The sequence below is a fragment of the Lemur catta genome, chromosome 21 (genome assembly GCF_020740605.2).
Source record: "Lemur catta isolate mLemCat1 chromosome 21, mLemCat1.pri, whole genome shotgun sequence".
Classification (NCBI taxonomy): domain Eukaryota; kingdom Metazoa; phylum Chordata; class Mammalia; order Primates; family Lemuridae; genus Lemur; species Lemur catta.
This window is the reverse complement of record NC_059148.1, coordinates 26,104,114-26,126,204: the sequence shown is the minus strand read 5'-3', so window position 1 is coordinate 26,126,204 and position 22,091 is coordinate 26,104,114. Positions and strand designations below refer to the sequence as shown.

The 22,091-nt window shown below is 38.4% G+C and overlaps 1 protein-coding gene across 1 annotated transcript in view; it reads right to left on the bottom strand.

Annotated features, from left to right (window-relative positions):
- PPTC7 (protein phosphatase targeting COQ7) overlaps positions 1-22,091 on the bottom strand; it is a 40,394-nt gene that overhangs the window by 4,378 nt on the left and 13,925 nt on the right. Inside the window, exons 2-5 of the mRNA XM_045534842.1 lie at positions 11,867-12,046; positions 6,335-6,533; positions 2,575-2,698; positions 559-688 (exon numbers count right to left, since the gene is read on the bottom strand). Of these exons, the coding sequence (XP_045390798.1) occupies positions 559-688; positions 2,575-2,698; positions 6,335-6,533; positions 11,867-12,046 (633 nt within the window). The remainder of the gene's footprint in view (positions 1-558; positions 689-2,574; positions 2,699-6,334; positions 6,534-11,866; positions 12,047-22,091) is intronic.

The following is a 22,091-nucleotide window of genomic DNA, read 5'->3' as shown; positions in this document are numbered from 1 at the left end:
ATGCTAGCACCAACAGGTCCTGCCCTGAGACTGAGCCACTCACTGGCTTGCTCCCAAAGTCACACACATATCATGCAGGAGATAGAAGGACTCTTCAGTCAAGGACAGTTTCACATTGCTTCCCTTTTCAAAACCTGCTGTGGCAATTTGGCAGGCAAAGACTGTCAACGAGTCCCACAAAGCCAGAGGAAGGGAGAAGTGAAATGTCAGACACGTGAAGGGCAGAATGTTAAACTGTCAGGAATGTCCAGGCCCTCCAGGCAGAGCTTGGAGGCCTTCTGGGCTCAGGTCCAAGCAGTGTGGTGGTGGCAACAAAGGGCTTCAGGTTCTGCCTGCCTCTGTAGCCAATGAAGTCCGGTTCTGAAGGGCACCCTCTGAGGGGAAGGCATGACCACATGCACTTGCTCTCACTCTCCTGACCTTGCTCAAGGCCACTGGTGCACAGCTGGGAGGCTAGGAGAGGACACCTACCCAGTCCCACCCAGAGCCCAGAACACTCCCGCTCCACTGACATGACGTCCTCAGTTAGTCCCTATGACCTGCCCAAAGAAAGCTTACCTCTCACATTCAATCCGTTGTCACATGCAAACTGTGCAAAAGGTGACATATAATTTGGATCATAGGCCAGCTCGTGAGCTTGCTCAGCAATGCTTCTTGCAGTCTGTTGTATACTCTCAAAATTTGAATTCTAAGATGAAAGGGTGAGGGAGTTATTTTTACCATAATGCTTCACATGACTTCTGCATGGAAGTGTATTTCTTGCAAATTATCACTTTTTAAGACAGTAACATTTATCTAACCACATTTTCCACTATTGAAGTTTTTTGAGTTTTTTTTTTTTTTTTTTTTTTGAGACAGAATCTCCTTCTGTTACCTGGACTATAGTGCAGTGGTGTCATCATAGCTCACTGCAACCTCAACTCCCGGGCTCAAGCAATTCTCCTGCCTCAGCCTTCTAGGTAGCTGAGACTATAGGCACACGACACCACACCCAGCTAATTTTTCTATTTTTTGTAGAGACAGGGTTTCACTCTTGCTCAGGCTGATCTCAAACTCCCAGCCTCAAGTGATCCTCCCACCTCAGCTTCTAAATGTGCTAGGATTACAGGCATAAGCTACCATGCCAGGCTTGAAGTTTTATTCTAGTTAGAGAATACATTAAAACATTATGCTAGTGCTGCCTGCATAGGATATCAATCAGAAAGTCCTTTGCTAGGGTGGCCTTGGACCCTGAATTTGGATTTTCATTTTGCTTTTCCCCATTTCAAATTCTTAAGGTATTCGTGCTAAAATGGATAGATTGACAAGGCAGATTCTGATACCATTTTAAGGCTGACTTCAAAAATTTCCCTGCTTGGGAATGTACCACTGGCCAACCACAGTTTGCTCTCCAAGTAAGAGCTGCCAGTTGCCCTACTGAAAATACCTTCAGAATTTTATATCATGATGAAAGATTTCTGTCTAGCTGTGTCATCTTGAGCCACACCTTTATCCTTGCTGCTTCAACTTCTTCATCTATAAAATGGGATGGGAACACGAGGTCCATTTCAGCTCTAACGTTCTAAGGTTTCAGTATAAGTAACAATATATTACTTATACAATATCAGGTCTCTGCTTCAATGTCACCTCCTCAAAGAGGCCTTCCCTGACCAATCTATCTAGAGTAGCAGCACTCGCTACTCTCTATTCCCTTATCTGCTTTATTTTTCTTATTAACCATCAACATTACATCAGATTTACTTTTCTGTATTATCTGTTTTTCCCCACTAGAATGTAAGCTCCATGTAGACAGGGACATGTCATTTCTGCTCACCACCATTGCCAAACAAGCATCTAACATTGACTGAAGGCGGCAGACAAGGCATAGTACCAAGGATTTCCTATATACAGTGTTAGTCAATCCTTACTGTAACCCTATAAAATAGGACCATTATTGCTCCTCATTTTACAGGTGAGGAAAATATTGCTTAAACAGTTTTAAGAAACTTACCCTAAGTCATACTGTTCAGAGTTAAAGAATCATGAGAAAAGATTCATTTTTTTCCAGAGTTAGTACATTCACAAAGCCAGGAATATATGGAAAGCCTGGTTTTTACTTCCTTCCACCCTCTGTATGGGAGAAGGCCTGCACTGTTTCGTAACTGGTGACAGCTCAGGCCACATCAAGGCTCCTAGCTGCCTGCTGCCCTTGGCTGGCTCTGGTTTGACTGTTTCCTATCTTTCCCAGCCTCAATACCTGCTGGGTGTGTTATAAGAGTAAGAGGAGAAAAAGGTAACCAGGAGCCAACACTATTAAACATCATTAAAATACAAATAAAAGCACAAACAAGAAATGTCTTCATCTGGACTTTTCCTACTTTTACCACCCCTGTGAAGGGCTCTTTTTCTCGCAAGTTCTCCAATGGTAAATATTTCTGTTTATAATTGCTTGAAAGATTAGAACTATTATTATTTTCCTAAAGTTCACAAAATATTCTTTTCCACAACTACAAAGAGATAATGCAACTGAGTCAATAAAACTCAGCTGTCCAGAGAGGACCACTGTTTCCAAAGGCTAACCTTTGAGTTAATTACCTTTAACTTTTTTAGCTCCTGAAGGATCATATAATCAGGCATGTTGTCAAAGAGTCCATCTGTTGCCGTCAGGATAATGTCTCCTAACTGGACATCGAAAGAGGTACTATCAGCAGCATCTGGGCTGTGGCAAGGACAGAGGGGCAAAGTTAAGAAAGCCTAGAGATACAGTTCAAAGTTTCCTACAGGCAATATTTTACAGTGCAATAAGGCTTCTTTAAGAAAAACTAATTTGTAATAATGGAGCCAATTTTTTTAAAAAGTCATTCTGAAATTTCTAACCCTGAAAAAATTAATTGAAAACTCTAATATAAATGTTTCAAAAGTTTAACTGAAATTACCAAATAAAACTAAGTCTGACGATTAGTCATATGTGGCTTAAAAGGAAGAAGGATTCTCTTCTCTAACATGCCTCTAAACAAATGTCTTTATTTCCTAATTCTTTAGAGCCAAATTCCATCCTCTCTTATTCATTTGTCACTCACTAGTTTCCCTGCACGCCTGAATCTGGCTCTGAGGGTGCTCAGCACCCTCAGAGACAAGCACACCAGTCCTATAAGAAGTAATTCACAGGAAATATCTACAATGGCATAGTAAGGACTGCATGTCTCCCATGGGTCACAAAGGTGCCTGGCACATAGTAAGTCAAGAAGTATCTACTCAATGACTAAAGAATGAAGGTATAAAGTATGTGACCTTCCAAATTGGGGAAAAAGTCTTGAATATATTGTTATGGGAAGAAACAAAGTGTTTGTTTTTACCATTTCTGTAAAAAAAAAAAAAATGCAGGAAGACACACAGATGTAGATGCTTCTATATGCAGAGAATAAATCTGGAGAGTCAAAGAAACTGCTCCCAGCAGCTCCCCTGAGGAGAGAATGTGTGACTGGGGGCAGGGATAGGAGTTAGATTTCTCATTACAGTTTTTTTTTTTTTTAAGACAGAGTCTCGCTCTGTTGCCCAGGCTAGAGTGCTGTGGCGTCAGCCCAGCTCACAGCAACCTCAAATTGCTGGGCTCAAGCAATCCTTCTGCCTCAGCTTCCTGAGTAGCTGGAACTATAGGCATGTGCCAACATGCCAGGCTAATTTTTTCTCTCTCTATATATATACATATATATATTTTTAGTTGTCCAGATAATTTCTTTCTATTTTTAGTAGAGACGGGGTCTTGCTCTTGCTCAGGCTGGTCTCGAACTCCTGACCTCGAGTGATCCTCCCACCGCAGCCTCCCAGAGTGCTAGGATTACAGGTGTGAGCCAGCACGCCTGCCCTCATTACATTTTTTTGTGTATAACTTTTTAAAACACAGATGGGAGATCTTTTCCTCAGATAATGCCTAATGAAAGCAGAGATAAGAACGGGGAAATGCTAGGTGGGGAGAAAAGATGATATAGTCAGAGTTCATGGACTCTTCCGAGGCTGGTTCTCAGCCATTTCTGAAGGCCAGTTTCACTGTTTCTGGGTTTGTAAGGGGAGGGCAAGATGAGATCCAGTAATCTGCCTTAACATGTAATTAGGAAACAGGAGCCAGGAAAAAAATGCAGACATTGACCTGGAAGGGAGGGGCCTAGGCCAAAGCACCGTAAGGCTTGACAGAAAAACCTCAACACTTGTGTATGTGACATGTTATACAATTTGTGAAAAGAAAGCATAAAAACAAACAAACAAAACCACCTATGCCTGCTGGAAATTTACACAAAGTGTATTAAGAACATTTCTGGTTCATCTTCACTTAACTAAGGAAAAAAGTGGCACATCTCAAGTTCTGTGATGTGCTGTTGCAGGGGACAAATTTTCACTTGTACATTTATATAATAAATACTTTGTAACAACAGATATTAAAGGAAAGCCTGTAAGTTAAGGTTAAAATAAAATTCTGTAGATAGAGTGACAAATAAATAAAAAGATACATGCAGCAGGGAAAAAAAAAAAAGACTGTAAAACTGGTAGAAATCAGGTCGATTCCTTCCCTGGAATAAAGAGAAACAATGCAAGACACACTTCATCTGCTCAGTCTTTGAAAACTAATCAAGATTAGTTTCTAGAAGTGTAGATTAATGACCAGGTTGGCACCGAAGCTCTATTTTATGCTGAGGTTTTTCTTTCCCTAGGAGTGTCTTTTGCTATTCTGCCTGTGAGAGACTTGCTCCCATTGGACAGTTCGTCCTCTCCTAATACTCCCACCCATGAGCTTGGTGTTCCGCCAGCTGCAGTTTTGCCCATTTTGATTGAACATACTGTGCTGCTGGAAACTTTTGACTGCACTGAAACACGAGCCGGAATCACATGCTTGCGAGCTGTCTCTGGGCTCCAGGGGAAGCCACCTCCACCTCGTTGGCAGGCCCACAGAGTGCTGCCCTAAGCAAACTGTCCCAAAGACAGTGTGTGAGATATGGCAGGGCCACTCCAGCAGTTACAAGCCAAAACAAGAAGAGTCAAATGAAGGAAAATTAAAGTACCATTTTCCAAAAACTGTTATCTGAGCTTGGTATCTATTGAAGCCTTGGGGTTCTGAGTTCTCCCCACTCCCATATGGCTAATAGTAATGTGTATTAAAGCCAACTAAAAAAGAACCTATAATCAAATACTCTTCCAATTATGGTAATCTGCCCAAATCTGAAAGTAAGAAGTGCTTTCCCCTCTCTAGAAGCCAGCAGCAGACTTTTTAGATGGGCAATACTGAATACCTAATTATATAATATGCTCATTCCAGTTTAAAAGATGGCAGTAATAATCATTATATCTTAAGTCTAGACTTAAGAACTGGTTTAACAGGAGCTATTAAGTAGAGACAACAAGCACTTCCTAGAATGCTTCTATTTTTACAAAAGGTTCACTACCCATTTAATAACATTTATGAATTGCCAATGATACTTATGCCATGTTCTATAAGGTCACTAAAGGCAGTGAAATCTGAGATGGTCTTAGCCTTACTCTGGACACTTATCTAAGAAAAGAAACTATAAAAGTTAATTCAAAGAGAAAAAAGTACCAATTATCTTGGAAGGTTCTTGTTTTTTTCTTTCTTTTTTTGGAGAGGGGTCTCGGTCTGTTGCCCAGGTTAGAGTGCAGTGGTGTCATTATAGCGCACTGCAACCTTGAACTCCTGGGCTCAAACGATCGTCCTACCTCAGCCTCCCAAAATGCTGGGATTGTAGGCATGAGCCACTGCACTGGCCAGAAGGTTCTCGACAATTTAAAAATGAACTGAGAGAAGACGTCAGAAAGAAAAAGAACACCTCAAAAACATTACAAAGAACATATCCAAGACCATTTTTTATTTCATTTCCTATAAGTTCTATTTGATGCATGGTAGTAGAAGGTCCAAAGAATCAGGAAGTTATTCTAATAAATAAAGCAGATGTCTGCCTGTGTTCTTCCCTAAGAATGTATGCAAAATCTTGCACAGGCAATGGCATGCATGAACAGTGACTCACTTCTCCAGCACAATTTAACAAATATACTGTATGTACCATGTGGTACTGGTATGAAAAATTGATATTCTGTAAACCAGAAACAGTATTTCAGTCTTGTCAAATTATTGGGTATTTATCAGAATTTAATTTAGCTTTATTATCTAGTTCAAGCAAAACAGCTTTCAAAGTCAAAATAAAAAGTCCTTTTGATGACAACATTCTCAATGTGTCTTCTTTTCTCACATTAAAATGGAAAATGCCTATCTTCCCTGCATTCAAGGGGGACAGGAAGGGACCTGTGGATGAGCTCATGCTCACACTTCCTGGCTGAGAGGGGAGATTACCTGTCACTCAAGACAACTCCCTCGGCCTCTGGGGGAGCAATTGAGAGCTGGAATGGAGTGTTGAAGTAATGCTGCTGCTCATCTGATCGGTGCACAACTTCGCCACCCCTGACAACCAGAAAGCCTGAATCGCCCAGGTTCGCTGTGTGCAAGCGGTGGCTAGTTCTGTCCAGCACCACGATGCAGGCAGTGCTGCTACCTAGAAACAAAAATGATCTCCATTTATTTTCTCTTCCTAGGCTGCCTCTGCATACACATTTTAATCACATAACCCCCAAAAAGCAACATGCCATAATTTCAATCTCCTTTCCCTTAACAGAATCTTTCTTACTCTCCACATCCCCAGTAAATGTCAATAATAACCTGATCAGGGTAAACATGGTGGGAAAGAAAAAGGAGCTTACATTATACATGGTAAGTGAGTCACTAATGATCGGAAGTCTTCCATTTGCAGAGATCAAAATCAATAAAAATAACTGGTATTTAATCACGCTATCTCATTTCAACAGTGCTATAATCTATGCCAAATGCTCAAAAGCATGTTTGTAAGATACTAAGTTTTAATACTTAAATGCCACGATGAGGATGTTATGCTTTCCCAACATTTCTCATTAGTCACTGGCAGGAAGCCCTCTCCATGAAATTCACTAACATTTACGACAGGGCACATAAATGCAATTTTAATTTCCATCTGTTGAGGCCACGAAGAACTTTTACTATAATGACTCAATATGAAGTAACAAGACCAATTTTTGCAGGTAGCTTGTGGAATCAACCTGTTCACTGTTCAGAGACTGCTAATGTCCAGAGGGAAGAACCCACATTCCAAGCAGCAAAGAATTCTGCATGCTTCTGCTGCACACGGCTCGCACCATCTTCCCCAGACTAAAAGACTGACTGTACAACCAGTAGACATCACTTTCACATGATAAAATTTAGATCTATACCTACCTCTACCAGAAAAATGGTACAACAGAAAAACTGTCAGCTGACCAACAAATAAATGTAAATAGTCTGTAAATATATGAAAAAAATGATCATCTCAACTAGTAACTCTTTTTGCCTATTAGTTTAATAAGAGTCAAAAGAAGATAATGCGTGGTGTTGGCAAAAGTGTAGGGAATATATTCATTCTCATTCTGTGGTGATGAAGAATAAAATTAACCTTTCTGAAGGGCAACATAGTCCTGAAAAATGTACCTGTCCTTTGATCTAGCAATTCCACCTGTGAGAAGTAATCCTAAGAAAATAATCAGAGTGGCAAACAAAACTTAAGTACAAAAACTTGTTTAAGATCAGGAAGAACTGAAAACAATCTAAACATCTAAAATTAAGGGAGTTGTTACATAAATTACACTACATTCATATAGTGCAAAGCTATGTACTATCATGTAATACTTAGAAGTAAAGACTCCAGAATCAGCCTGCCCCTGAATCCTGGCTCTGCTACTTGCCTGCTATGTGAGTTGGAACAAATTACTTAACCTCTCTGTGCCTCAGTTTCCTCACCTATAAAAATAGGGACAGCAGTAACTACCTCATAGAGTTGTTTCTAAGGATTAAAATTAGTTAAGTCATATCAAACACTTACAACAGATAGTGTTAGCTATTTAATAGCCATTAAAATTATGTTAAAGAAATATATTTGAAAAGGAAAGATGATAATTTAAGTGAAATAAATAGATTACAAACTAGCATTAAACTTTTCTTAACAACAACAAAAAGGATGTCAAAACTTAAAGAATCGTACATCAAAAAGAGTAAAGTCTACTAGGTAAAGTCTAAACTGTTGATAGTTAAGAGCAAAAGGAAACAGGCTGTGGAACGAGCTGTGTTAAACCCAGTATGGCATCATTTTCTAGCTGTGTGACCATGGGCAAGTCACTTGCTCTCTAGGCGGTTTCTTCCTAAGAAAATGGGAAATAAAATTAAGTACCTATGTATCTACCGCCATGCAGTTGCTGAGAGCACACAGTAGACTCAATTCAAGTTATCATTATCCTATGCACATACACAGAAAAAAATCTGGGAGCATAAAAATAAAATATTAATAGTTTTCTTAGTGGGATTATGTGTAATATTTGCTGAAAGGTGGCCTTACTAATAACCTATCTAACAGAAGAAAATAAACTAACAGAAAGTAAGGGAAATAAATTCGTAACACGTAATTGCATCTTTAAAGAAAAACTCACAACTACCAGCCCCTTGTTTTGCTTTAAACACCTGTGGCCTAACTTATTATCTCTTAGAGTTTGTCTCTCAGCCTTGAAGAGCCCTAAGCAGACAGCACAGGTGTGAGCTCCCCACTCCAACTCTCTGCCTCTGTTCCTGACAAAAACACATTTCAAGGACTCAGATAAACTGTCCTCACAGAAAAAAAGAGAAAAAAAATAAAGAAAGAACATCTGCAACACCTTCACAGCCCTTTCTGTTATCAGTCTGCTGAAGCAGATGGGGAAATAAGCCATTTTTACCCTTTAAAAACTCCAAACATCTTTTCCTCAGATGTAGGGCACTTCCTTCCTTCCTCCATGTGCCATGGTCACTCCCTCCTTTTCTCTCTCTCTTTCTTGGAAAAATAAACAAACATTTTACTACTTTTAATGTTAATCTTTGTGTGAAAAACCTTTCTCTGCACGAATACAAATTTCCCATCCTTTCATTTGTTATTAATTTTGACTCAATAAAAAATGTATAACTTAATAATTTAAAAATACTTAAGATATACATCTTTCTCATCCTAATTATTTAGAAATTCCATTTCCTTGTTATCTATAGTACATGCATTGGTACTAACCTGACACTAATGCTAAGCCATCTAGTCCCTATCTATTAAATGTCAAAGGAAAAACACAGGTATTGTAACTCACTGGTGGTGCTGTTGATAACCTGCTCCATAGCTTACAGTAAAGATTTACCTTTCCTTCCTAACTCAGCACATAAAAACTCCAACCATTTATCATTAACAGAATTACCACCCAAAAGATCTTCTGAAAGCTGATGGGATTACGTTCTAACTAAGAATGAAAACTTACAGAGTAGCAAAGCCTTGAAAATTCTGCTGCAAGGAGGACTGATGTTGACTCATAATTAGTCACTGACAAACCCAGGCTATCACTTTGCTACCCCTGTGGCAGTAACTCGCTGAGTTAGAATCAAAATGGTCCTGGTGAGTGACTAATCTTTAGTATCCAAAGCAGCACCAAAGAATGCAAGCCCAGCCTTACAGAATCATCTGGGCTTGAAGCTTATATCTGCCTCCTCAGATTGCCGACATGTGCACGTGGCTCAGGCCCAGAGAGCCTAACGTTGGGAAAAGAGCTCATCATCCTCGTGTGAAGAGGAACAAGCAGGCAAAGAAGAGCAAGAAAAGAGGCGCTGAGAACGGCAGTGCTGGGTGTTCAGACGGCTGACCCATACAGACAGGCACCCAGGCAAATCTCTCACACTAAAACGGAAATATTTTTATCCCTCAGCCCCTTATTTTGTAAACTACTACTACGGCTTTTGTGCAGCAGAGAAAGAGATAACTTTATTGGGACTGGGATTCCTTTGGAGGCTTTTTAGCAATTGCTGGATTTAAAAAAAAGATTACCTAATCTTATAAGGTTATTATTATTTACAATTATATCTAACTAAAGTTCAGTAAAACTCAGCAGCCTGTCTTTGCCAAAATATGCTTTAGTTTAGTTACAAACAACCTAGAGATGTATAGATTTTGTGAAAGAGACGTGTATGTTTGTCAAACAGGGTAACAAAGGATTATTTCATTATGTCTTTCAGGAGGAAAAAGTAATAATAATATTCAATGTAAGAAAACCTCTAATATGTCCTGAAATTAATTTTATTAATATCTCCTAATTACATGAGGGTGAATAGGAAGGGAAGCAGGAATAGGGAAAAAACAGGAAAAAACACAAAGCTTTTAAAGTACAAAATCAGGATAGTTATGTGTTTTGTAACTGGTTGTCCCAAGTCAAAGTAAATGACGGGGCGTCAGGGGGAGAGATGGTATCAGAGGAGGCACTCCTGGGAACATGCAGGAGGCAGCCCCCTAGAATCTGTGTCCAGGGGCTCTCCCTTCATTTAACATATGATGCAAGGAAGTCACAGGTTAAGTGGTTGCCCAAAGTAATACAGCAAGTCAACAAGAGGTGCTAGGAATAGAATGTAGAATGCTTCAATGTGTCAGGCAATCTCCAGATTACATGTCCAAAACGGGGGATATTAAGACAAAGCAGTATATACTGAAACTGCAAGGGAAAATTTCTCTTCAGTTAGGAGGAAAACAAGCTGGCTAATCACAGCACAAAGAAGACAGCAGTGATAAAAAACCCCTTCTTACAAAGGATTTAAATTGAAGGCAAATTCTACAACTGTGGCACTTCCCATTAACACTGAACAGAGGCTGATTTTAATGTGGATGGTGACTGGAAAAGAGGCCTTCTAGTAACCAGAAAGACGCCGGCAATTAACAGAAACTTAATAATACCCTTTCTGAGAGCCTGCTTAGAAGGCTGGGTATGTTCCCAGGAAACCATTTAACAAACAAATGTAGAAGCTTGCCGATAGGATGCTCCACTAGCATTCTAGATAAACAAACCCCAGGTATTTGGCTGTAAGTTTTCTAATACAAGATTAACAGAGATCTAATTTGTGCCAAGCTAGTTCATGAACTAATCAGCTGTTAGCAGTCTGGGGTAAATGTCTGCAACTTGAACTCATCACAGGTAATCAAATGAATTCTGCAGATCAGATCCTACCCCCTTCTTCCTTTACAACCTCTTGCTCTTCTTTCTTCTTTTACCATATTTCAGAATCTCTCAACAATACAGTTTTAACTTTTAATGTTTCTGAACCTGAAATATACGGAATCAGACTGTTATGGAATCTTTTCCATTCACAACAAGTTCCTGAATATTGCCTGTAGTTTGAAGTCATTCCTTTTCACAATGCATTTTTCTCCTACTGATAGACTTTTAGGCTGTTCCCAGTTTTCTGCTGTTATTGACAATGTTGCTAGGACCTATCTCTTGGTTTATAGATGTGCAAGACTTTCCCTTGTCTAGGGTAAATACCTATAAGTGGGATTGTTGGGGCATACTATACATTCATGTTTACTTTATTTGGTAATATCAAGTTGTTTTCCAAAGTGGTTGTACTACCTATTTACATTCCCTCCAAGTAGTACTAAGTATTCTGGTTATCCTACAGCTTCTCTACCAAACTCTGCTTAGTAGGAAGAGCCTCAGAAAAAAGCCGGGCTGATAAATTATTTTCTTGGTTTTGTTTTAGCCATTTAGTGGGGTTTTTTCTTTTTCTTTTTTTTTTTTTTTTTTTGAGACAGGGTCTCACTGTGTTGCCCAGGCTATGGTACAGTGACATCATCATAGATCACTGTAACTTCAAACTCCTGGGCTCAAGGGATCCTCCTGCCTCAGCCTCCTGAGTAGCTGGGACTACAGGTGTGAGCCACTACACTGGCCTTAGTGGGCTTCTTTAAAGATGAAAACACACAGGATAGCTACTTACCAAGCAAAGGTACTTTATTTTGCAGCAACTCACAGTAGCTTGTGGTGAGAATTCCAATGGGATTACTTGGTACGAACCGTCCTTCTTTTACTAAACGTTCACACGTTCGCATTAAAGTCCCTGAGAACTGAGACGGATCAACTCCATAGTCTCTCCATCCTCCTACACCATCTGCAACCCCTAAAAAATAAAAATAAAAAAACAAATTAAACAACAGTCTCACCAACTTCTCAGGAATTCTTGCCCCTGTCTCCTCCTAACAGTTAAGTTCACTAGACGCTAGTACATATATTTACCCCCAAATTCAAAATAAAAAGTGCTCAGGTTTAATGTATTATACACTAATATTTCTAAGCCACATTGTCTACTATTTGGTCTTTCATATACTGATGAATAAACTTTTGAGCTACCACAGGGTGGCATTGCCTAACAGCCAAGAGTTCCATTTCAGCTGGATTATCATTTTTGTATAAAAGCATGTGAGTTATTAATACTCTGTTGTATTTATAAGAATGAAAATTGATTTTTTAAAAAGTGCTGATGTTAGTGATAACACAACTGAGTCAGAGCTGGCAATCATTAAGAACACCAAAAGCGGCAACCTTTTAACTTCAAATATTGGTCAGTAACTGTGAAATAAAAAACAAAATTGAGAACATATCCTATCCCCTTTCCTCCACCCTAAGAGATAACCACTACCCTGTACAGGGCGGTGCTGTCCAATACAATAGCCATTACCACATATGACTACTGAGCACTTTTAAATGGGGCTGGTTCAAACTGAAATGTGCTGTAAGTATAAATAAGATACACACTGGATTTTGAAACTTAGTATGAGCAAAATAAGTAAAATTTTTCTTTAATTTGTATATTGATTACATATTGAAGTAATCATATGGATATAATGAACTAAAGGGAATATATCATTAAAATTAATTTCACCTTTCTTTTTATTTAATGTAAATACCAGAAAATTTTAAATTACATATGTGGCTCGCATAATATTTCTGTTGGATAGCACTAGTATAGAGATTTTCACAGGTCCAGAGTTGTTGAGTTCACAGTCTCCTTAAGGCTTCCCTAAGGTTCCTTTATCAAGAGGAAACTAGTGTTTAAAAAGGTCAATAAAACAGCAAAGCCAACATCATACAATCTTCCATTCAAACCCCTTGCAAAACACCAAGCTATTCTTTTCAACATTAAAATCAGTTTCTGTCTACTAAAGTCAAAGAAACTCAGAGAAAATGTCAAATATACATTATTCAGGCTTTAAATGGCCTTTCCAGAAGGATCTGTAAGAAATTAACAATACTTACTTTGGAAATAAGAAACTGAAAACGATCAATGAACAAAAGGGGAAATTTTGCCTTTTATTATACTTCATACCATTCTCTATTGTTTGAATTTTATTTTTGTCACAAGCATATGATGTTAAAAAACAGAAATTTTATAATCTTTAAGACTTTCTGAGCATGAAACATCTTCCCCATATACACATCTACGTTTTTGTACATTCAACTTTCATACACATCTTGTACTTTTGGTACAAAAGTAGGACAGTGTCTGTGTATATACCCTTGAAAAACAAGCCTAACATGAAACAGACATGTGAAACTCTGTTTTTCTGGGGATGGCAGTTATCAAACAGAAAGGGAACATATTCTCAAAAAGTAAGAAGAAACAGGAATGGAAGACAGAAAAGAGGGTGACAACTTTATCACCACTGGGACAGCAACTTTCCCTACCTTATGCAACTAATCAATAAACAAAATTTCACTTCAGGGCAATTTCAAATAAGCTGATTAAATGATACAAAATTTGGAATTTGTTTCAAAGTACCTGGGAGATTGAAGGGGGTGTGATGGAGGAGTAGATGAAACAAGATTGGGCATGAGTGGATCAGTGCTGAGGTTGAATGAGAAGTACTCTCATCTCTCTACTTTGATATACATTTGAAATTTTCTGTAATACAAAGTGTAAATGATAATAATGAAGATGATAATAATCAAGTTTAAAAAGATAGACCCTTCTGCCTACTGTGTGGAGAGCGAGAGTGGAAGTAGGAGGCCAAGTAAGTGATCTGTTTCAGTTGTGAAATGCTGGCAGTGAGGTTATAGGGCGCACACATTCGGGATCTGTGAAACAGGACTCACATGTGGATTTGGGGGTCAGGGTGAGGAAAAGAGAAGTATCAGGGATGACTAGAGATCTACCTTACCAGGAATAAGTATCACATTTTACTCTATGTTTTTTAAGCAGCTGTGAAGCGATCTGGGAAACTATTACAAGAATTTAAGGTAGTTTAATCGGAACTTCTTTTGAGGAATTCTTATTTTTTTTTTTATTTATTTATTTATTTATTTATTTATTTATTTATTTATTTATTTTTTTTTTTTTTTTTTTTTTTTTTTTTTTTTTTTTTTTTTTGAGACAGAGTCTCACTTTGTTGCCCGGGCTAGAGTGAGTGCCGTGGTGTCAGCCTAGCTCACAGCAACCTCAAACTCCTGGGCTTAAGTGATCCTACTGCCTCAGCCTCCCGAGTAGCTGGGACTACAGGCATGCGCCACCATGCCCGGCTAATTTTTTCTATATATAGTTTTAGTTGTCCAGATAATTTATTTCTATTTTTTTAGTAGAGACGGGGTCTCGCTCAGGCTGGTCTCGAACTCCTGACCTTGAGCGATCCACCCGCCTCGGCCTCCCAGAGGGCTAGGATTACAGGCGTGAGCCACCGCGCCAGGCCAGAATTCTTATTTCCACTGGGGGTAAGATTTCACCACAATGTAAAATGCAACACTTTATGTTAAAACACAGAATACAATTATAGTCCTTGCCACATCATCTGATGAATCATTCATTCTTTTCAAATTACTGCCTGCTCCAGAAAAGAATTTCTTAACCAGTCTCTGGTCCAACAGCCACAATTAACTTTAAACACAAATTGGTTTCATCTAAAATGCCCTTCACAAGAAAACCATTAAAATCTGAGATAACGTTTAGAGTCGATCCTGGCACTCACTAAATAATCTGTCAGCAGGTTGAGTCTGACCTGACACAGACCTTCAACATTAATCAGATTTCTCCCAGAATAGAGCACAACCTTTCAGGCACCTGTTAGCTTTTTACATGGGCAAATGATGCCAGACAAAATTCAACTGGCCAAATCTCTTTAAGGGAAAAGGAAATTCAAAAAGCATATAAACTTTTCAATAAAATCGTGGGGAAAAAGGCTTAATGCAGCATACATCTGTAATTTACTTACAAAGAACAAGCTATAAAAGGGTGAAGAGTCACATTTGGGATCAGAATAAGGCTAAAACCAGAATAGCCTATCACATGTATATTTGAAACCTAGTTTTATTCATACTAGGTTATTAATATGTCCTCTCTTGCATAAGCAAAAGCTTCAGATAACAAAGAGCAAGAATACCTTTTAAACAGTGGAATTGATCCAGATACAAAGGGAAATTTCACTCAGAATACATTTCAAAGATAAAGAAAACAACTGTTAAAGGAGAGATTGCTTAAGATCCCAAAGGTGTCAGCGGTGCACCTATCAAACAGCAAAGGATAAGAATATCCCCAAGAGCAAATGGAGGGCTCACTGTACTATCACATCACGTACACTGCGCTAGGAGTAAGAGGGCCAGGGGAGACACAGCCTGCCTCTAAGAAGCTCCCCTGCTAGTGGGGAGCTAGACTTCTCACACAGGAACCAGACAAATGGCTCCCATAAATGCTGCTATGGGAGGGTAAGGAGTGAGTGGTTAGTGCTTACAGGACACCGCAAAGATGAAGTGGCGTCCAGATATAGCCCCTGGTGGGTCAGTCAGATGTCCACAGGCAAGGAAGGGAAATGAGAGGAAAGGAATGGCAGACAAGCGGATGTGGCTGGGGCTTGGGTGAGCAGGGAGAAGTTGAAAATGCAAGGTATGAGCAGAAGGCACAGAATGCCAGTCTGAGAACGCTATAGTTCCTTATGCTACAGACCGGTGCGCCGTCTACCAGGGGAGTCACTAGCCACAGGCTATGGAGTTTGAAATGTGGCCAGTTTGGATTAAGATGTGCTTGCTGTTAAGTGTAAAATATACTCTGGATTCCAAAAATTTAGTACAGACAACAGAAAAACTGTAAAATATCTTAGTAATAGTTTTATACTGAACATATTAAAATATTTTAGATCCTACTGGGTTAAATATATTAATTAAAATTGCATCAGTTGCATTTCACTTTTTTAGATGTAGCCACTAGTAAATTTAAGATTACATGTTAGTTTGTGGCATATTTCTACTGGAAGTGCTGCTATAGACAGGAAAAAGTTGGGTAGAAGTGATATAAGCAATCTATATTTTAGAAAAATAATCCTGACAGCAGCATAGAGAATGGGCTGGAAGAGGGAAGAGGTTGAAATCTTACAGGAGTCAACTGCAAGATGTTTAGATTAGAGGTAATAAGAAAGTAGAATCAACAATGACTGGAAATACAAAGGAAATAAATACAAAAAGACACCTGGACTCTACTGTCAATACAGGAGTTCCCCTTATCTGAGGAAGGTACCTTCCAAGACCTCCAGTGGATGCCTGAAACTGCAAATAATATGGAACCCTATATATACAGTTGGCTCTTCACATCCACAGGCTCCACATCCGCAGATTTAACCAACTGCAGATCAAAAAATATTCAGGGAAAAAAAATTGGGTCTGTGCTGAACACTGTACAGACTTCTTTTCTTGTTATTATTCCCTAAACAATACAGTATAACTTTTTTTTTTTTTTGAGGCAGAGTCCTGCTCTGTTGCCCTAGGCTGGAATGCAATGGCATGATCACAGCTCAGTGCAGCCATGAACTCCTGGGCTCAAGTGATCCTCCTGCCTCAGCCTCCCCAGTAGCTGGGACTACAGGTGCATGCCACCCCACCCAGCTCCCAGCTAATTTGTTTTCCATTATTTGTAGAGACAGGATCTCACTATGTTGCCTAGGCTGGTCTGGAACTCCTGGCCTCAAGCAATCCTCCCTCCTTGGCCTCCCAAAATGCTGGGATCACAGGCATGAACCACTGAGCCTGGCCAAATATTTTTACATAGCATTTATAATGTACTAGGTATTATAAGTAATCTAGAGATGACTTAAAGTATACATTAGGACGTGCATAGGTTATGTGCAAACACTACAACATCATTTTTTGTCAGGGACTTTGAGCATTCACCAATATTAGTATCTATGTGGTAGGTGGGGGTCCGGGAACCAATCCTCCATGGATACTGAGGAATGACTGTACTGTTTTTTCCTATCCATACATACCTATGATAAAGTTTAATTTATAAATTAGCCAAAGCAAGACATTAACAATAACTAATAATAAAATCAAACAAATAATAAAAGTGTGAATGTAGTCTCTGTCTCTCTCTCAAAATATCTTATTGTAATGTACTGTGGGCAAACTGAAACCTTGAATAGGGGGGAACTACTGTTTCTGGACTTTCAGGAATGAGAAAGCACTGATTAGATGATTCCACAGTAGGCCAGGGTGTGTAAATGCCTTTAGGAGATACTGTCTTGGGTATGTCAAGCTTCAGGTGCCATCAGGGCATCTTAGTGGAAATGTTCTGTATGATGTCAGGAACTTTTGAGCCTGCAGCTGGCAAGGCGATTCAGGGCAGGAACATCTGAGAATTGACACCATAGTGGTGAATGAGATGCTCAGGGAGGGTACAGAGAGTAGTAAATTCAGGGTGCAGGTGGGGTGAGGGGGTGTGGTGCTGATTTTATTTTAGGAATGAGAATTCTTAGCCAAATAGGTCACTTGTGAATTGTATTAATATCTTACTCTAGGCATCAAATTACCATCACAGATATATGATAATTGGTTAAGGAACAGCCAAGTATCCAGTTTGTCAGAATGATATAATCTCTACAGAGGTAGAGAGAGGTGAGGCTGAAAAGACAGGCTGAGTTAATAACTCGAAAGGCCTTGAATGCCAAGATAGAGGTTGTACTGAATATAGAAGCTATTTCCTTTAATTCACTGTAATCATCTTATGTCTCCATTAATAACATTCTGTGAACACACAACTAGCTTAAGTGTTTCCTTTGACCCCCAAATCCAATTAAAACCATTATTAGATTAAGATAATGGTTATATATCAAAAACAGCTGAGCAAAAGGCTGAGAAGAGACTAAAGGGCACAGAAAATTCCTTCAGCTTTATTATTTAAACAGAAATGTCAGCTTTACAAAGTGGAAAATGATCAACTAGAAGATATTTATGATATTTATGCGTTTTTACAAAGTATGTTAAGTTTTTCATAGACTGATTTTCTAAAATGAAGAGTTAAAAGAGGAGAAATAATTCTAGTATGTCTCTCATGATTTAAATGTATCTTTTTATAAAAAGAAAATTCTTAATCCAATTTTCATTTTTCTTTTTTAAATGAAATTCAGTTAGCATGTTTATTCATTTTTTTATTTCAAAATATTAAGTGATACAAATGTTTTTGGTTATGTGGATTGCTTTTATAATGCTTGAGTCACAGGTATAAGTATGCCCATGACCCAAATCGTGTTCATTGTGCCCTTTAGGTAGGTTTTTGCTCATCCCCACCTACCCCCTAAATTTTCATTTTTCTAATTAACTAGCTTTTGTCTTTTCAAAAATGGTATATTATAACCATATAAAATGGTAGCTATAACCAAATTATAGTTATACAAAAAGTTTCGCTGTACTTAAAAAAAATCACTTAACATTTTATTAATTTCAGAATTTTACTTAATAGCTTTGTTCTAGGCAAAAAAATTCAAGGAAATAATGTTTGATTAAGTAAGCTCAAATTGTGGAATGTTAAAAATCTATATTCCCAATTACACACAGTCACCTAACTATGTAGTTGCAAAAGGCCCACCTAAAGAAAGACTTTGGAACTAGCCAACATCAGCACACATCTCTCCAGTATCATCCTCCATCATCAGCCATCAGCACAATGATACCATTCTTCAACCCCTCCTACTATACTCACCTTCAGACTGATATTCAGTTACTTACAAACATTTTCTAGAATAAAGTGATGCCCAGAAAACAAGTACTAAATTTCAATATATAAGCATCAATGAAGATAAACTTGGCAATTTTATTCAAAAATGTATTTAACATAGACTCTGGCAGAATTTCAAATATTGTTAATACTAAGTACCCCAAAGTAATAAATAGCTTTATTCTCTGAACCCTTGATGATCTCCAGGCATTTTACATCAGGCCTCACACTCCAATGAAGCAAGCTGGTTCTACAGGGATTGTTTTTCCATCAGTGAAACACATCTCCTGTTTACTAAGATGGGTACTTGATAATGAACCGAAACTCCAGAAGAGAAACTGAGTAACACTCTGGCTGGATCACAAGAGTTAAATAACAGAAGTAGCAAGAGACCCTCTTTACTCTGAGGAATAAGGGTATCTGCTTTTGCAGACTTTCTGCAACAAGGGTCCACTGATGCGGAATTGGCTAGGCAATACAGTGCAGTGCAACAGCCATCTTCTTTTCAGATGCCGAGGCTCTTCTCCAAATACTATAATCTAGTGTTCTCAGAGCCAAACTTATTTGCCTAGAGGCATTATAGTCCGAAGCATTATAACTAAAGAAAAATGAGATAAGAGCAGAAACTCAATTTTCTATCAAAAATGGAACAGATCACATTTCTATCAACATTTCTTCAGCCTCAACTATTTGGGCATTTAAGAACATTCCCCTATGATTCAGGACTGTGCAATGTTGTATCTGCAAATATTCCAAAGGGAAGGAAAAGCAGGATTACTGAAAAAATATATTCAACAGTCAAATTATTCATAAAAAGTGCAATTTGCTTTGACTAACAGTCCTTTTGGTTCTCTAGAGGTGAAAGTACATAGATTATGATGCTCTCCCTGCTTTAACAAGCAAGTGATATATTCCCTTTGCAAGAAGTTTCCCCAAAGCAACTATTCTGCATTAATCACAATGAAACCTGTGTCTTTTGATTCTACAGAGACTAAGTCTACAACAGGAACTCAAGATCTCTATTTAACTTAAAAGCTGAGGCAGTGAAGCTCAAAGGATGGAAAGGAAGAAAGGTTCCACTCTGCAATAAAATGTATGAAAATGGAACATAAAAGCAAAACTCAAAAGTAAGGGAACTGTCCAGGATAGTTAACAAAACTCAAGGAATCAAAGCAGGAATAAATGGTCCATTTTATGTTTTAGAATTCCAAACAAAATAGCAAGCTATTTGTTGCTGGCTTAGTAAATATGAAATTAATTAATCAAATTAATGAGCCCACACATATACATACTTACATCTATTGTCCAGAATACTTGATTTTAAAGAAGTTAATTTCCAGACCATCTTAGGCAGTTACTTTGTCTTAAAAAGCAGTAAAAAGTGCTGAAATGAGGATTAGGAAACAATAGTGTGAAGGCGAAGAAACTTAAAAGTCAATCTTTTTAAAATAAAAATGTTCTTCTTCTAACTTTAGCTCTTCTGTTTAAACAACAAAGACTTAATGTGGAATTATCTATTCTGGCTCAACTGCGGCTTGGGGAACTTGAGTAACTTAGAGACTTGGTATGAATCACTAGCCTTCCTTCTATAAACTGCAAAGTTGAAGGTTAAGTCACTGAAAAGGTCACTTCACTCCTTTCTGGACTGCCACAGTATCTTCCTCAAATGTTAAATGCTATCAGCCATGCTTCCTGAACAGGGAAAGCAACAAACCAACCACCTGGGAGGTCATACTTATTTTAAGTTATGAACAGTATAGGCAGGGCACGAAATGTGTACGAATTAAGGGCCTTTATTAAAGCTGTGGCTTCTGTGAGGTTTTTTGGTATTAGGAAATGTTATGTAATGCCAAATAATTTGAGATTTAAGTAGGGAAATGACAAGCAATTAAAGGCTAGCTATCTGATATGCACCTAGATGTACTGGCCCTTTAGGCTGAAAGATTTTCCTTCTGTTTATAATTTACAAGATTAGATCTAGAATTCTAGTCAACATAATATTTATGCCAATTAAACTATATATCCTTGACCTAACACCAAAGACGATACTATTTACCCCTTGCTTTCTTCACCTCTCTATAAAAATAAGGGCTGGCCTTGACTGAAATACACACCGTCTGGGAAACGTCAAGAGTCACATGCAGCCCTGGCATAAGTGTTCCTTTTTATGTTTTTCCTCTCTGAGAACATCATTCTTTTGAATAAGCCTGCCAAAGTGGAGAACTGTCTTTTAATTTCTGAACACTAGCTGTATTTTTACTCTCCGTAATTTTCAATTAAGTACCTATCTTTAAGTAATAAGACAATAAGCAATTTTTTTCTTTTTAATTTTCCATACTTTCCCATTTTTCAGTAATGAGTACATATTATTTTTATGGGAGGAGCAACAAAAACTATTTATATAAGGCCGGGCATGGTGGCTCACGCCTGTAATCCTCACGTTCTGGGAGGCCAAGGCAGGAGGATTCACTTGAGCTCAGGAGTTTGAGACCAGCCTCATCAAAAGTGAGATCCCTGTCTCTACCAAAATAGAAAAAATTAGCCAGGAGTGGTGGCATGCAGCTGTGGTCCCAGCTACTGCGGAGGCTGAGGCAGGAGGATCCCTTAAGTCCAGGAATTTGAGGTTGCCATGAGCTAGGCTGACACCACGGCACTCTAACCTGGGCAACAGAGCGAGACTCTATCCCAAAAAACCACAAAACAATCTATATAAATCCAGTTAGAACTACATTCCATACTTACATTTAGTGTTCAAGTTATTCAACATATTTTATTGAACATTTACTGTATGCAAGACGTTGTGGTGAAAGGGAGCTAAAGGGACTTGGATGTAATAAAAGATTTCCTGTTCATGGGAATTTAAAATCAAGTGGTAATGATTGTGGTTGGAGAATGGGGTTTGGAGAGATTAAAGGTAAATGACTATAATAAAACAAAATAAACATGCACCAATAAAACAAAAGCAAAGAGAGATGATATGTAGCTAAAAGAATCAAAAAAGGATCCATGAAGAAGAGAAGTATCTGGAATGAACCTTAAAGGATGAAAGAAAGCATGAGTTGTGAGGGAGGAAGTTGAGGAGAGACGTATTTTGAGGAGTTCTCTACAATTTGACTAATACGGATAAAGTATAAGTCATTAACAGGTGAGAGTTCTAATAGCAGAGCAACCTGACCGCCAGGTAAATGCCTATTAC